The sequence below is a fragment of the Bidens hawaiensis genome, unplaced genomic scaffold (assembly GCF_021521415.1).
Source record: "Bidens hawaiensis isolate Kalapana, Puna unplaced genomic scaffold, B.hawaiensis_p1.1 tig00052387_1, whole genome shotgun sequence".
Lineage (NCBI taxonomy): Eukaryota > Viridiplantae > Streptophyta > Magnoliopsida > Asterales > Asteraceae > Bidens > Bidens hawaiensis.
The window spans coordinates 18,621-35,525 of record NW_027499415.1 but is presented as its reverse complement, the minus strand read 5'-3'; the positions used below and the strand labels follow the sequence as shown (position 1 = coordinate 35,525).

The window sequence follows — 16,905 nt, the reverse complement described above, 5'->3', positions numbered from 1 at the left end:
AACAAAACAACTAGTTAATAGTAAAACCCCGTGTCAGCGTGAGACCCGTTTAGGTTTATGTAAAATTTTGGTCTAGTACTTTTGCAGACAAAAAACTTTCGTTATGATTTAAGGGTCACTGAACTTAAAGACCTTAGTTTTGAAAATCTTAGATAGTTTCGTAAAGTTTTGCAAGATTTTAACTAGTTTTGCTGAACCATCTTTGCAAAAGTTAAACACTTTCGCATATCTTTTTTCGTGAAATTTAACTTATTTCCCAAAACTATGTTTTGCGAAAGTTAACCAGTTTTGCTGAAAGAACACCAATCTGATTTCCTACTGGAATCGAAATCATAACACATAATTCTGAGTATTTCGAAATTTTAACACTTTCGAAAATTATATAAAATTTTAGGTCGATATAAACAGGTTTTAATTGATGAAAAAACAGGACTCGTCAGAAAAATGTTAAAATTTCACATGATGATTGATGAAAGTGGGCAACTACCCAGTTTTGCAAGATGAATAAAACCGTTTTTCTTAGGGTTTTCTCAAAACATAGTTCTCTTATTTAAGTTCAAGATTCAAGGAACACGAAACTAGAACTAATCTATGTAGCACGGGTATGGGAATGGGATACGGGAACGAGGAACGGCAAGAATAAAAAAATCCAAGATACGGGTAAAACAAAGGTACGGCGGAGCCAGAGGTTTTGAACCGGGGAGTCACATTTAATAATATAAAATTTACTATTGTATAATAAGTTTAACTCTAAATGAATTAATAATCTAATATGATTAAATTAAAAAGGTTCAAATAAAACGATCTAAACATCTTATAGTATATTTTGCTTATACTAAATAAAAATAATAAAGCAAAATTAATCTCCTAAAACACACTTTAAATTTTCTCGTTGGATAAAATTAATAACTGAAAAAGGGATGAGGAAAAATTAAAAGTATTGTGTTGGGCTAAGTGGACACTTACATAGGCCCAAAACACAATTCAAGTTTAACCTAAATGTAGCTACCAAGAGACTAGGGATGACAATGGGTCAGGTTTGGGACGAGTTTAGGCAATCCCAAACCCATACCCGATTAGTAAAACCCATCCCAAACCCGTCGGGTTTTTGTCGAGTAATTACTCGTCGGATATTGGATAAACCCGTCGGGTTTCGGGTACCCGTCGGGTATGCCCAACCAAAAACCCATTGGGTATCTATCGGGTTTTGACAAATTATAACTAATTGATTAAATGAACAATGATATTTACCGTAAATCTCTCAAACCAAGTTTCATATAAATTTATGTATGTTGTTTGATTTTCATTTTTGCTACTGAGGTATCCATTTAGCAATAATAATAATAATAATAATAATAATAAGTTATGTCGGGTATATAATCGAGTAAATAGATTAAAGTTATCGGGTAATCGGGTCGGGTAACCGAGTATTTTAGAAATCCCAAACCCATGAAAAATTTCAAAACTAAACCCAAACCCGTCCCATTTTTGTCGGGCTTCAAGTTTTCCCATCGGGTTCGGGTTTCATTACCATCCTACAGGAGACCATTTTTTATCTTCTTCTTCATATTTCATAGAACACCTGCAAGTCCGGCACTGCAAAACCCAAATCTAAGTATGGGAAATGCAACAAATATACACTTTTTTCATCTCTCTCTCTCTCTATGGCTGCTTTGCTGACACAAATGTCTAAAACGGATTTTTAATCATACCCAAAGGCCTGGTATCATTGTTGACCGTACCCATTTAACGGGTTCGTTCGGGAAACACGTTTCGGACACCTTTTCGTACCCAGCCCGTCTTCGGGACGTGGACTCAACCCTTGCCGGCGTTTCGGTGCCTCAGAGAAACTAATTGATCAACACGAGCTCTGATACTACGTGATGATCAATTCAGAGAGAGAGAGAAAGAGAGAGAGAGGTCCTATTATATAGTAAGGGTAACCATGTCCATGAAATAATTAATTATCATATGATATTTGTTTAGATAAATAATCATGAGAGGGCCACATAATCTATACTATAAATGTCTTTAAAAAATGCCACATATTATCATATTAGAGTGATTTTTACAAAAATTTCTCTCTTCTCTCTCATATTAAATATATATCTCTTTCTTATTAATAGTTTTATATTTCATTTTTTTAATCTATTATTTTATCTTTTTAATAATTATTTCATGTTTTAAAAAAATTAATACAAACACAAATATTTATTTTGTTTTACATAAATATAATGTATTAATTATTAATATTAAACTTTTATAAATAATCGTTTTTCATGTTTTTGAATAATAATTCCTAAATTTAAGGTTTTAAATATATTATAATAGGTCATTAATATTAATGTTTTATAAAAAATGATATAATTGGATGAAGAGCAAGCATAATTTAAAATCAAAAGTTTTAATATACTAACTTATTAAATATATATGATTGTTTACTAAATTACAAGTTTTGTTTTCATAAGATAAATTCACTATTTACTTTTTCTAAGTGTTTATGTTAATGTAAACGAGCCGGTTCCTTTAACCGATTAAAGGATCAAACATGGCTCATGTCAAAATAATCTATGATTAGAATAATTTCGGTTCACGGGTTGGTTTAAAAGAGTATCTATTTACAACTTTTTTTTACTTGACTATTTAATTAACTTATCATTTATGTTAAGTTCATCATCTTTAAAATCCAATATATATATATATATATATATATACAAACACTAGACTACATGTTTTAGTTTTTTAGATGGATAAGGCAAATTCTTACTTTAGTAATATAAATGTTAGACACTTAGACTTAAGCACACTGCTAATCAGATGAAAAATTGACTTTGTATATCCTTTTATTCTTAGAGATTTCAAAAATATAAACTTCTTTATAAACGAGTAATACTCGCACCAAAAAATTAGTTTGTTTAAGGAACTAACATCCGTTTTCTATCTGTGTTTCCAAAAGATGAAAAATATACCATTGGTTAAAAATGTATTTGTCATAAATAAAATTACATGTTACAAGAAAGTATTATTTCCTAATATTTTAAGTGGCTTCAAAATCTAAGGTTGTCAACTCATATGTTAGTCCCAAAAGTTGATGTTGAAGTGAAATGCTTATAATATTAACTAGAAAAGTGGTATATACAATGAAACTAAACTATATGTGAAAATACAATATGGTAATCATGTTGTAGAAGATGGAATCATATTGGAAGGTAATATTGGATCTCACACTTTTTTTCTTAAAAAATTCTATACCCTTAGATAACAATTAATTTCAAATTTCAAATAAAGAAAATTTCACTTTATGTTTGTTTTGCAATGAAGATAAATAAAAGCTAAGGCCTATTATGTTTTTGATATAGAGGATAAACTTATATTAGACAACTTATTATAATTCATGGTTAGTTATATGTTGTATTATATATAGTTAAAAATAGAAACAAAGTGAAACTACTAATTTTTGATATAAAGGGTAAACTTACCATTAAAATCACAAATATTGTATACAAATACATATTTGAGATTTATGAATTTTCAATAATTTTTTATTTCCATATTGTGTAATTTAGCCTATCATATATTATATCTTTATATTGTTCAACGTATTTCTTGTATTTCATATTTTGTTATTATTTTAAAAAATTGTATTTCTTTTAACCCGTGTTTTACACGGGTACCTAACCTAGTAGATTAATAAACATTAATCTCACAAAGAACATTTCCTTTGGAGCAATCAGCGACATCATCTTGGACACGACTATTCTTATTAATGTTTCTTGATATAAGATCATGTGTAGCATAACTTTCCACCCCTAAGCGTTATGAGTCATGTAGCGTCCGGTTAGAGTTATAGATTTATGCAAAAAGAGGGTGTAGTAAAAACTTTGCAAAAATCAGATACAATCCGTCTCTATCTCTCTATCTCTCTCTCACACACACACACAAAAAACATCACCCTTCAAAGTTATGTATATAACTTTGAACCCATAACATTGAGGGGGGCGGCGTAAGGGAGAGTTGTGGGCTATAACTTTATCCATAACTCTCCCACTACACATGGTCGATCTTGAGCAGAGATGCTTACCTCGACTTGCTATTCTTCTGAATGCGTTAGTCTTTTTAGCCAAAACTCCAAGTACACCACCAGTTAGATCGAGTTTTCTACTACTGAATACTATATCCAGTGCAATATCTACAAAATATTGAAACGTCACTCACTTGGTGAGGAAAAATGTTTAATTTAAATGCAACAATAAACCACACATGTTGGATACAGAGCTGCCATTAGAACCTAAATTAACCAAAAGCTAGAGCATACATGTATAGTGAAAAGCCAGCGTGGGATGCAGCACAAAAATGAACTTGAATAGCATTCGAATTACTGAACTCAAATTGTGAAACTACTTGGTTACTGATCTACTTTCTAGATACTAATCATCCGCTACATTCTGTTATTTTAATCATGTATCTAGTATCTTTGAAAATGGAACGTAACAATAACAATAACAATAACAATAACAATAACAATAACAATAACAATAACCCACAACATGACATCCACGTTGCAAGAATTAAGTTGAACTACTATATGTTCGTACCATAGAAATCAGCTTCTACACATTGCAAGAGAACCAAACCACGACTCTGATCTGTCCAAATCTCATCATTCCTCATTGTGTCTGACTCTTTAGGGAGATATTTCACCATGTCGTACTTTCCATATAAAGAAGCTATATGTAGTGGCAACAAATTTTGACTACCAGGAATATCCAGTAGCTTTCGGTTTTTATTTACTAAAATCTCAGCAATACTTACATCACCTCCTGCTGCGGCTAAACACAGGGCGGTATTGCCACTTCGATTCTGAAGTAGCAGGTCTTCACTTTTCATCCTAGACACTAGCTTTCTAACAAATTTCACTGTTGACTTGGTGCTTTTAGCAGATGCTGCTACGTGAAGTAACGTTTCACAGTTCTCAGTGATACTACACCATGGTATATCTAGTGCCTCGTCTATTCTTTCCTCAACAGTTTTCCAGTTACCTTTTAATGATGCTTTATATAAAGGTAAGCAAACATTGAGGTACTCGTCTCTATTTCCTTCAATGTTTCATAACCAAACTTAATTTAGTAGGCGGTCAATTACATTTCTTTCACTTTTTTATTATTTGGGTACAACTAATGCTTGGGAAGTGGGTGATAAAGCGTTGGTTAAAAGTGTGTACTAAGTATTGATGATTGAGTAGATGTTAGAAGTCAAACATAGCAACTCAACTCAAAAGGCTAGTCTAATATGTGAGGAAACTCATTTAACTTATAAACTCATATCAATTGCCCATACAACTGATGTGAGATAAGTCCCATATCTTGCAATGGTTTTGGTTTGTAACAAGCCATTACCCAAAGTTACTGGTGATGTCACTATACTTGGATCATCTTTTAGGGGCACATGGATAGTAAACTCCCAAACACTACACTGCTTCAAACAAAGGGGTTTTCCCCTTACTCGGTAGTGCTAACCCAAGAGGGCTAATTCAGGTGGGGTTCACATTTAATGCACCAATCAAACTATTTTATTCTTTATTAATTAACTGCACAACACATTAGTTATTGGGTTGGTTAATTAATGACTTCTAACCTACGCGAGGTTGGTTAGTTAATGTCTTCTAGTTAGCCCACAACATATAGTCTTATAATTATCGGTTATATTTAATAAAATCCTTAAATAAGAAACTAATACTTTATTCAAAGTTTTATAACATTTTCTGATCAAATAGAGTAGTTAATTTTAGACAACTAGGTCTAATAAGTTTATTATTTATAAAAGGTGTATAGGTTTTATTAATCCCAACTATTAACTTTTGGTCGTTGTCAGTCATAACTAACGAATTGGTTGATAACGATCCCAACTTTTATCATATATGTTTCCAACGGTCCACAACTAACATTATTCTAACGCCGTTAGTTGAGGTCGTCAAAACCCTAAAACCATTGTTGAGGTCGCGGGAACCCTAGAACCATTGTCGGATTCAATTGGTGGTGCTCAAGTGGTGGTTGTTGGTTAGTGGTGAGTCAGTTACTGGAGGTGGTCGTGTTCAGATGCAATTGGTGATGCTCAAGTGGTTGTTGTTGGTTAGTGGTGAGCAAGTAATGGTGTTTGGTTTCTGTCAGTCGTGGACCGTTGGAAAAAAATATGTTAAAGAGTTGACTGTCAACAACCAACTCGTTAGTTAGGATCGACAGCGACCTAAAAATGATAGTTGAGATTAATAAAACAATATACCTTTATAAAAATAATACTATTCTTATTTGAAAAAAAAGTATTTTGTGCACATAAGGCATCCCATTAGGACCCCCCGAGTCTATGCTCTAAAGAGTAGGGCTGTTCACGAGTCGAGCTCGAGTCGAGCCAGGGTGGTTTCGAGCTCTGGCTTGAAATTAAATGAGGCATCTCAGTTAAGGATCTAGCTTGATTTTGAAGCTAAACGAGATTTAATTCGAGCCAACGAGCCGAGCCTAGGTCGAGCCGAGCTTGATTACAAACATGAGCCAACTCAACTCAGAATGTTTCAAATCAAGTTTTTAGCTAGTTTTATTCGAGCTTTTATCGAGCGAGCCACGAGCCCGAGCTTCGAGCCTCGAGCTTTAGTAAAGAGTGACGACGTTTTACCAGATATCAGTCGTTCACTAGGTACGTTTAGTTGTGGCATCTCAGTCTTTATTTCCACAAATCCAGTCTGCCGGCTGAAGAGAGGCTTCTCAGTCTCCATTTCCATCACCCCCTTCTGCTTGCTGAGGGAACCCTTCTCGGTCTTCATTTCCACTACCATTTTCTGCTGGCTGAGGGAAGGCATCTCCGGCAGCATTTCCACAAGAACGGAAGTGCTTGAGGAGGCCATTTCTTCGACTATTCAGTAAACATGCATATTCAGCTCACATCATTAGACGTGAATTAGTAGTAAGATGCAATTGAAAAACTATAGTATTTGAGTAAATAAAACTAATTAGTAAATATAATTATAGCAAGTAATTTCATACACTTTATTTCTGAATCTGTATGTATTAATTATTATGCGAAGCAGGAATGGGTAGTTGAACACTTACGTGATAGGATATATAAGAATGGGTCTGCCTATATATGCAGAGTTGCAGACTTGATAATTTTATTAGATAATTATAGAAAATTGCAAGGTGGAGAAATATCTGAAAAATTTTCGTCCAACAATATCAAGTTGGAGAAATATCTACCCAACTAATGATAAGATAACATTACATTTTCAGACAGCTGTGAGCATACCCTCGAATCTCAATGGATCACTTAGATGTCTTTGGATAGTGATGACGTGGGTACCCTCATCTAGTGGCGGATCCAATATTAGTGAGTTCACTATTCGGGTTGGTTCGGTTGTTCGGGTCAGTTCGAAGTTTCCGGTTGTTTCAATGATTTAGTTAAGGTTTATAACATAATAAAAATACGATATAATAACCAAAATATATATATCCGAATCAAAAGTCAAAACACTAAATAAAATAATTTTTTTTAACAAATTTCGGTTAACAAATTTCAACATATAAACAAATAAACATCATGGTTGGTCAGCCAAAATAAACAAATTTCGGTTAATCCTTACTCTTCTAATAAAGTAAAATACTGGTGCTGACGTGGCAGCGTGAAAGCTGCTCCTGGTGATGAAAAATCCCGCTCAAATTTCCTTTGTATACGGAGTTTGATTTGGGTCAAAACCCATTTATCCGGGTTATATATTTGATAATTATTCTAAATAAACAATTCATTCTAGGGCTTCGAGGCCACCAAATTGCCGTTCTTTAATCTCCTGTCTCAAGCTCCTCTGTGTTTAGGTAATGATCAATAATAACTAATTGATCAATTATCTTAACATAATGATTCATTTAATCTTGGGTCGAATGCTCATGTTGTTTCAAGTCTATTTTGCAATATCCTACCAAATTGTGGAACATTTGTTACTGCATAATCAGATTTCAGCCACATCCATAAACCCATAATCGTATTGGATTGGATTCGATTGATTATGTGTTTTAAATGTGACCTCTATTTATTTAGTGCTGGATAAAGTTCTTTACTTTGTCTATTAGAAGCTTCACCAACTATTTTTAATTATTGATTTTTAGTATCCAACTGATTGGAAGCATTTAGGACCCAGAAGTGCTTGAAACAAACTGGAGTTCCAGTAAAAGGTAATTTCTTATTTTATATTCAATACCCCGGTAGTTTATGTAATGTTTAAATGTTGCTCAAATCCTATATTATATGCATACAACCTTTTGGATTGTTAATATTAAAAAATCATACTATTATTCTTACGAATATAGGCTTAAGTGATATTATAAAACTGGTTATTTAGAAAAACTATAAAAATATGGACAAATGATGTTATAGGTCGAGCTGGCCCGTTTTCAAAACAACATGGGTTTTGTAATTTGGATAGAAACTATTGTCAAACTAACGTGTTCTGCAACTTTTAATCTTAATGTTTGATTGTAGATTATGTCCGTTAATCATCTCTTTTGCAATTAAGCATGCAAAGTAATCTAGAGGTAATGAATTTGGCTATGTTTTAAACTTATTATATTATCTAATTGTATATATAATTTCTAAAAGTGATTATCAAATTATTATTAGTAGTAGTAGTACATTATTGTGGCATCTTACTATGATATTTGCTTTTATACAGTGAGCTCTAACGTGGACAATAGCTCAACTGATATGTGAGTGCTATAATTGTGATTCATGTAAGCTAAGCATCATTTTCCCAAATTAGCATTCTTTATCTATATGTTATCTGCTTCTTTTGTCACTTATATTTATACTATTTTGTTTAGGGCCAGAGTAGCTTAATACATAAAGACTGGTGATTGCTATCTTTGAAGTGACTCTGAACTATCTACACAGATTACAACACATTATAACAAGTGGTAGTACTTAGCACTGGTCCTCCATAACATAGTTACATCCAAATTAATATACATCATAACAATACATCGTTAAGTATCCTATTTATAGGTAAATGCTTTGAATTCAAGGTTATGCTCGTGGGAGGAGAAATTGGAATGAATAGCAGAAATCTAATCAATAACAGATTGCATTGGTTTACTATACAAGCAGATTTGGTGTTGGTTTATGTCAAACAACATATTCAAGTCGATTTAGTAACATATAAAGATTGCTTGCTAAATGAACTTTTGCGCCAAGGGTATTTATAAAATTCAAATTTGTTGTTAGTTAATTGATTTGAAACTTGATTGTTGGTTGCACTTTTGTTCAGGGTAATTTGTTGCATTTTAGGCTTCAAGGGCACAATCAGAATTTTGCTTTTAATCTAGGATTTTAATTACCGGTCAAGATTTAAACAGTTAGATTTTGAATACACAAAACAATTGCAGACGTGGGCATGCTCCGTTACTTTCTTTTGAGTGTCAATATTTTGGAACTAAGCATACTAACCATTCATGTTTCTTTAGAGAAATATGACCAGTGCAAGTTATGGGGAAAAAGAATAAGCGATTTACAAATGTTAATCCTCAACAAGCTGCGGGAGCTGGTTTTGGCTTGAAGATTGGGGTTAGTGCTTTTACGCGACAGAAAGGTTTTGAGGGGCTATCAACAAAGTTGTTCGAGTTATATGAATAACGATTTGTAACATAATTTGAAGCCTAATACTTCTAATTTTTGAAATGGTGATATATTATTAGGCTATGTGTAGTGGAGGGGCTACAAAATGAGGCGTTCTGCGTCATGTGGCAAATAATATGTTTTTGTTTTTGGGGTGTAATGGTGTTGTAGCCCTATATATATATATATATATATATATATATATATATATATATATATAGGGGATGGATCTTGCGAAAAGTGATATCACAGCGAGAAGTGCGAGAAGTGAATGTATAACTCCATTAATCCCTAATTTAACTCCATTTCATATGATGTGACATACATATATGTAGGTTGGTTGTATTTATGTCTTAATTACACATTCAAATCAATCTACAAACATATAAATGTACCGAGCCACATTCAAACCTATGTACCTACACACATACAAACATACATACACATATACAAACATACGTACCTACACACATACATATGCACCTACATAACGCACCTACACATAAAAAAGGAAGTAAAAATAGGGATTAATGGAGTTACACCTTCACTTCTCGCACTTCTCGCTGTAAAAAAACTCCTGAAATGATCCAATACCTATATATATATATATATCACACTCACAACCATTAAAATAATAATAAAAACAAATCATGCATAGGCGAGAAATATACCTTACCCACCACCTTTTCGCCCCTTTTGTCGCCCACGGGGGCGGTGTTGACGCCCCATTTCACCCAAATTCGCCCCTATTTCCCGCCCACTACACATGGCTTTAGGGATATCAATCTTTTTGGATGCAAATATATAATTCATTTATAATCAGGTTGTATTTTATGAATTGTAACATTATGCTATTTATGTAATATATCACTTAATGTTATATAAAGATTTTTTCTCATTTATTATTTTTTTTCTTACAATATACGGCCGACCGTGTAAATACACGGGTACGTATCTAATCTACACATTAGAGATAGATGTAAAGGTGTGATATTTTTTTCCGCATACATTATGAACTTATAGTTTAGGTTATATTGAATATCTATAATTTGAAGTGTCCCGTGTATTACACGGGTTCTAAAACTAGTTTTAACTAATAAATAAAATATTCCAATCAAAAGATAAAAAAAAACATCAGGGTGGCTCAGCTGGGGTTTGATGGAGAGTTAAAAGCATTGTTGAACAATGTGGGCTAGGAATGTGACCCTAATTAATAAGTTAACCACCTAAATATTGCGAAAAAAAATAAAAGATGAATGTTGAAAGAGGGATCCGAACCTGACTTCTCACGTTAGGAACACAAGATGTTTACCACTAAACCACATATCATTTCATCAGAAAATATATATGAGTTCACTTCCATATTTTATATAGACGTTTTATATTTAATTCGAAACTCAATGGGTTCCTGTGAACCCGCACCATCATATGTAGCTTTGCCCCTACCCTATTCACTCATAAGCTAAAGAAGCCCAAAAACTAAGAAGCCACAAGCTCCAGCTGCTAAGCTGGAAAGCTTGAAGCTTCACCACCATAACTGACCTGGCAAGGGAAGCTCCTTGCTACAATAACCCTCAGTCTGTCACCTCTAATGTAACATAAAGTTAAAGTCTGACATCTCAGATTTGACATAAAGCTGAAGTCTAAAGAAAAACAACTATGTCTCCTTGCATACTACAAGTTACATAAAAAGGACGACTTGTCTGAGTAAGCTAAAAGGAGAAGTTAACTCATTCCTCTTATGGAAGCTTAAGCTTCCCCAGGGAAACCCCCACACCACCTATAAAAGGAGACCCCCACATATGGTGTGATCACATTTCCTCTACAATCTCTTTTCATTCCTACTCTTCCACTCTCACTATATTCTCCTACTCTCTCTCTAGAATAACACTTTCCAGAATATAATCTTCAAATTATTACTCACTAAAAGATACCCCTCTTTGAAGAGTAATTATCATTCACTGAGCTATTAGTCCTCTAAGTTTTAGTTTCACGAGATGCTAAGGCATAATACTATCAGTTCACTCCAAACCCAACGACCAGTTACCGGTTAAGTGATGAGCGGTTGAAAAGCATGTGTTAAATATATCTAATTATTAGTTTTTAACTCTAACTATGTATGAAGAAAGTTTACTTTGAGCTTGTTTTATGTTTCAGGTTAAAATGGAGAATATATAACAAGAGTCTGTTAGATTGCTTGGAGAGTGAAGAATAAAAGTTCATCCTGAAAACTTATGTGTGTGGAATAACAGAAATAAGAAAATGAAGATGTGAACGCATACATGTGGTGTGGACCCGTGGTATATGTATGTGTACGTATGGTTAGAGCATCAACGACGACATCCACAAACCGCCACATAATGGTCACATCTTATTCCAAACTTTTCTCAAAAACCCTAACTCTTTCTACAACAACAAACCTATTAAAATATATTATACTTGTATATATAATATATGTATATATGCATGTGAGAGGGAGAAAGGATGTGGCCCCACAAACATGCAACATTGTAAGTTTGTTGCAAGTTTGCATTCACAAACCCAACCTCCACAAACTTGCTCCACAACAAGGAAAGTTTGTCACCCAAATTCATTTCTTTGCCACATAGATTCAAACCTAGGAAATTGGAGCTTGTTGATGTCACATGGAAGAAAATTCTTTGACGTGGACTACAACCAATTTGCCCACGTTCTTAATTCTTTTAATAATTGGGTCATATAGAAATTAGAGTAGAAGGAATACGAGCCCATGTGAATAAACAAATCATAGCCACGAGAGGAATAATTGGCAGGAGGATGTTAGTAGGGTATATGACGCGGTGCGCGCATATAATGTATATATGTGTGAACTCTCGGTGGGCAAAAGTGAAATTGCACTAATTTTGACGTTATTGTACTAATCTCGTGAAAATAATGTTAAAAGTGACGGAAGGTTGATCAGGCATCATGTGGTGACGTTGATAGCCGAAAGACATGGGTACATGCACCAATCGGCGGTGTCCCAATGGTTGAGTGTTATGTGCTTTATGTCCAAGGCTTGATCCAAAACTACTATCGAGCCGGGGGTCTCACCGGAAGCAACCTATCTATTCTTAAAGGGTAGAGGTAATGCTGTCTACATCTTACCCCCTCAGACCTATCATAGCTTTGCTATTGGTGGGATATACTGAGTACAATGATGATGATGTTAGCAGGGCAAGGGGGAACGCACAAAGGAATATATTTTTGGAGACGGCAGGAGGTTTTTACACATTACAACAAGGAATCTTTCTCACTAAAAACTCTTGGATGTTTTTGGTTTTCATGACGTAGAGGCAAGGCTAATCCCCTCGTGATCATTTCAAGTGTAGGGTTTTGTGTAAACTAAGTTTGATCACATTCTATGTGCTTCAATGATTAAGAACTTGTTTGAGTATTGCTATTTGATCTTGTTTGATTTATCAATTGATTGTTTAAACAATTTGTGTTTTTGACTATCAAACTTTGCATCACTTTTATGGTTGTGTTTATCAACACTTAAGGTTAGCTCTCGTGTAATTGAACCAATAATTGTTAGTTATTGCTTATACTTGATTTTCATACATTAAACTGGTAACTGGGTAAACCGGGGTTCAGTTGTGTCAACTATTCGGTTAGAATATCGTTTGTCATCACAACCCAAGTATTAGGTCTAGCAATTACTGTGCAATTAATTTATCTGAATCTGTGATTAGTCGGTCATCGCATTACTTGAACCTGAAGTGAATCGTTTTCTCATTATTTTTTATTGTTCATTCAAAGTAATCGTGTGTTATTAAATCATCTTTTATAAACTGCTTGACATCGCTTGTCCGCCCAATATAATAACTAATAATTATGAATTTTACTTGCACTTTCCACTAACTCCATGTGGAGACGACCTTACTTACCCAAACTAGTTATAGGTATTTAAGTTAATAAAATAATTGTTTTTGATTAAAGCACGACATCTACGTCAAAATGGCGCCATTGCCGGGGACTCAACGCGTAAAGTGCTAGTTTAGCTTAATATTTAGTTTTTGTTTTTATTATTTCTTCATTGGTTTTACGCGGGGTGTTAGTCTTTTGTCTATGCAGGTGCTCTTACAAGTTAATGTAGACACGATATTCCCGCGACAAAGAGCCGCTACAGTTTGATCTAGAAATTGAGAAAACAGCAAAGAGAAACCGAACAGCTCAGAAACCCAAATTAAACCAAAAACCAGAAGCCATAACCTCAAAACCAAAAACAGAAGACATGAGTAACCGAAATAACCGAAACCCGAATAACTACCAACCCGATAACCAAAATCAACCACTAAACCAAGATCAACCTATTCCTCAAAACAACCAACCACCTAACCGAAACCAGAATGCTAATCGTAACCGAAACCAGTTAAACCGTAGAGGGGGTAACCGTAACTAGAGAAGAAAATTGAACTTTGATGACAATCTGTCAGTTAGATCAGCCTCACTAAACCGTTAGAGGCTAGCAGAGTTCGGGGAAGAAAGACCAAGGGTTGACCAAACTAATATACGAGTCGAAGAATGGAATATTGGGGATGATGTTGGGTTTGATTATGACGATGAAGAGAAGTTTTTTTATGAATATGGGGGTCAGTATCAACAACAAAATTTTCAAGAACAACCAGGAACCTTGACAAAACCATCTAGAAAATCAGCAATATTGTAAGTCCTAGAATAGATCTTTCAATGTGATATCACACATCTCGTGATTATGCGGAAACTAACACGAGATGATTCAATATTAAGTAAACAAACTCAACGTGAACACAATGAATATGCTTCAAAACACACGCATATTGAATGTCTAGTGCTTAATCACAATAGGTTACACAAAACCACCGATATATGTTTCTTACGTCTCACACCGCTAGCTCTATACCAAACCTAGTTAAATGGTTTATATAGAGATTACATACAAGCCCAATACTAAACAAAAGGCCACCGAGATCCATGTGATCTCGGTTTACAATGTAAGCCTAAACTAAGTACAAACCACATCAATACTAGACCAACAATCTCCCCCTTGGTTTGTATCTTCAACATTAATCGTGCTCAAGAATATTTGCGTCTGTCTCTTTATAAGCACCAGCCCATAAACCTGAGAGAATAATCGATCCAACCATTCTTGTATACTCTTTAGAAGCATGCTCGTACACTGGTTCAGCCATGATCTGAATGTTGCTAAGAGTCTTGATATCTTTCTCACCAAACTTCAATAAGTCAAATCGAAACTGACCTTTCGTAGACAAATGACGACAGTTGCTGTATGACTGTCATACGTCCAGAACTTCATCTCATCCAAAGCACCGTCATGAATTCTAGTAGAAAGCGGAATGTGACTTGCCTTTTTGTTGCCGGCCACATTACATTGACCATTGTTTTCCCTGTCTTCGGATCTCATACCCTTTTGGCTTTCTTTAAGAATGATTCTGCTGTGGTCATATTGGGGAACCCTCGATCAACTTGACTCATCAAAAAGTTCCAGAATTCAATTGCCGATTTTTCGTTGTTGGGGTTGTAAAAAGGAACGTTGATCAAGTCACTCAGATCAACTTTCGTCCATCATCCAAAGTCTTTCATCTTCTTGTAGTACTCCGTGTTGCCAGACCTTCTTTTCACCCACCACATAGCTTTATCAACATCATATCCCCGCGATACAATGCCTGACCGATCACCATACTTGTCAGAAAATCCCTTTTGGAATTCATTGATGAATTTATCAGGGTGATCGGAAGACTCCAAATTCTTATTCGAATTCGTCATGATCATAATCTTCTTTTGTATTCCTCGCACTTTGTTCGGCAGTCTTTGGAGGGGTGGAAAGATGTTTTTCCAGTGCCTCCGAAGCATCTATATTTGAAGAAGGACACGCACTGGAACCACCACTTTGACTATCAACGGTTGGCTTATCAACAATGTGTTCACCGCTTTTAAATTCATCTCCAAATTTCCGAATAAGCTTTTGCTGGAGGTCTAAGTACATAGCGGTGAGGCCACCCATATTGGCTTGAAGTTCCATGATCTTTAAATATTTATCAGAGTTGCTTGCTTGAAGTTCTTGAATTCTTACATCCTTCACAACTGATTCTTGTTCATGTTCAAAGATTCGTCGTTGTAAGGACTTTACAACAACAGGTTCAGCATCAAGAGTGTTCCCCTTGCCCTTGTTTTGCAAAACTTGTCTTGCATCGCCAGAATGTGGGCAATCTTGTCAACGACTCTTGAAATTTATTGACCAATCGGGTCAGACGATCCCGATGGCTCGACTGTGGACTGAGTATTTGCTTCAAACTCGAACTCATGAGAAATATCATCAAAAATCTAGTTTTGAGTTCGATGTTCAGCTGTAGACATACTTGTATCAACTTGAGCTTCAGTAGTTTCATGCTTAGGTTCCTTTTGTTGCCTTGTTGGTGTAGTTTCTGTAACCAGTACACCCGGTCTCGGATCTTTATTTCTCCTTTTGCTTGGAATGAGATCGGTGGCTGGTTCGTCTTGAAGATCTTCATCTTGTGTCGCAGTGACTGATTGAGGAGGCTTCAATGCAGTCGATTGGAGCTGATCTTTAAATATCTCAAAGTCTTTCAACTGATCAGCAGCAGGTACAGTTTCTTCTTCCTGATGCTCAATCTCCATATGTTGTGATGGAGAACTATCTTGCTCATCATCGTCAGAAATAGTCTCATATGCTGCAGTGAACCTCTAAGCAGGTGTCGCATGCTCATCAGCAATCGAGGCACTGGCATTAGCAGGGACAGCCTCAGTTTCACCAAATCTTCCAAATTTGACTAGTTTGTGAAGTCCTTTGTATACAACTTTGGCCCTTTTACGTGACTGCTTCATCAACCCAAATGTGTTAGGCCCATAGCTTTCAAATCGAGTGTTTCTACAGATTTGACGAGGTCAGGATATTGAGAGTCGAATATCATCTGTAGAAACCTCGGGTACATCACGAACATCTCTTTCTTCTTTCCCTTGAGGTTTCTCATTATCTCATTGAACACAAACTTGGAATAGTTATAGTTCCAGTCCATGATCAAAGCAACCACAGCCGACATCTGAATGTGGCTGATCTCATATGAACCCCCCTTTCATCCTGAGACACATATGAAGAATATGTGAATCAAAAACTTCCAGTAGGGATATAATAGCTTCTTGATGGCGAGAGGGTAGGATCCTTCATATCCCATTCTCAGAGCTACTTCAGCAACAACATCAGTGGGGTATTCTGTT

General features: G+C 35.0%; 1 protein-coding gene and 1 long non-coding RNA gene across 2 annotated transcripts; one reads left to right on the top strand and one right to left on the bottom strand.

Annotated features, from left to right (window-relative positions):
* Positions 1–4,028: 4,028 nt before the first annotated feature.
* Positions 4,029–7,094, bottom strand: LOC143599580 (uncharacterized; the record flags this gene model as incomplete). Its single annotated transcript, XM_077077493.1, has 4 exons — positions 7,035–7,094; positions 6,667–6,903; positions 4,596–5,096; positions 4,029–4,189 (listed from the first exon to the last, which is right to left on the bottom strand). Coding segments are annotated over exons 2-4 (891 nt in total), but the record flags the coding sequence as incomplete, so codon positions are not given.
* Positions 7,095–7,807: 713 nt separating this feature from the next.
* On the top strand, positions 7,808–9,721 carry LOC143599575 (uncharacterized). The gene is made up of 3 exons (XR_013147322.1): positions 7,808–7,856; positions 8,148–8,213; positions 9,498–9,721. It is a non-coding gene; the product is annotated as an uncharacterized LOC143599575 (long non-coding RNA).
* Positions 9,722–16,905: the final 7,184 nt, after the last annotated feature.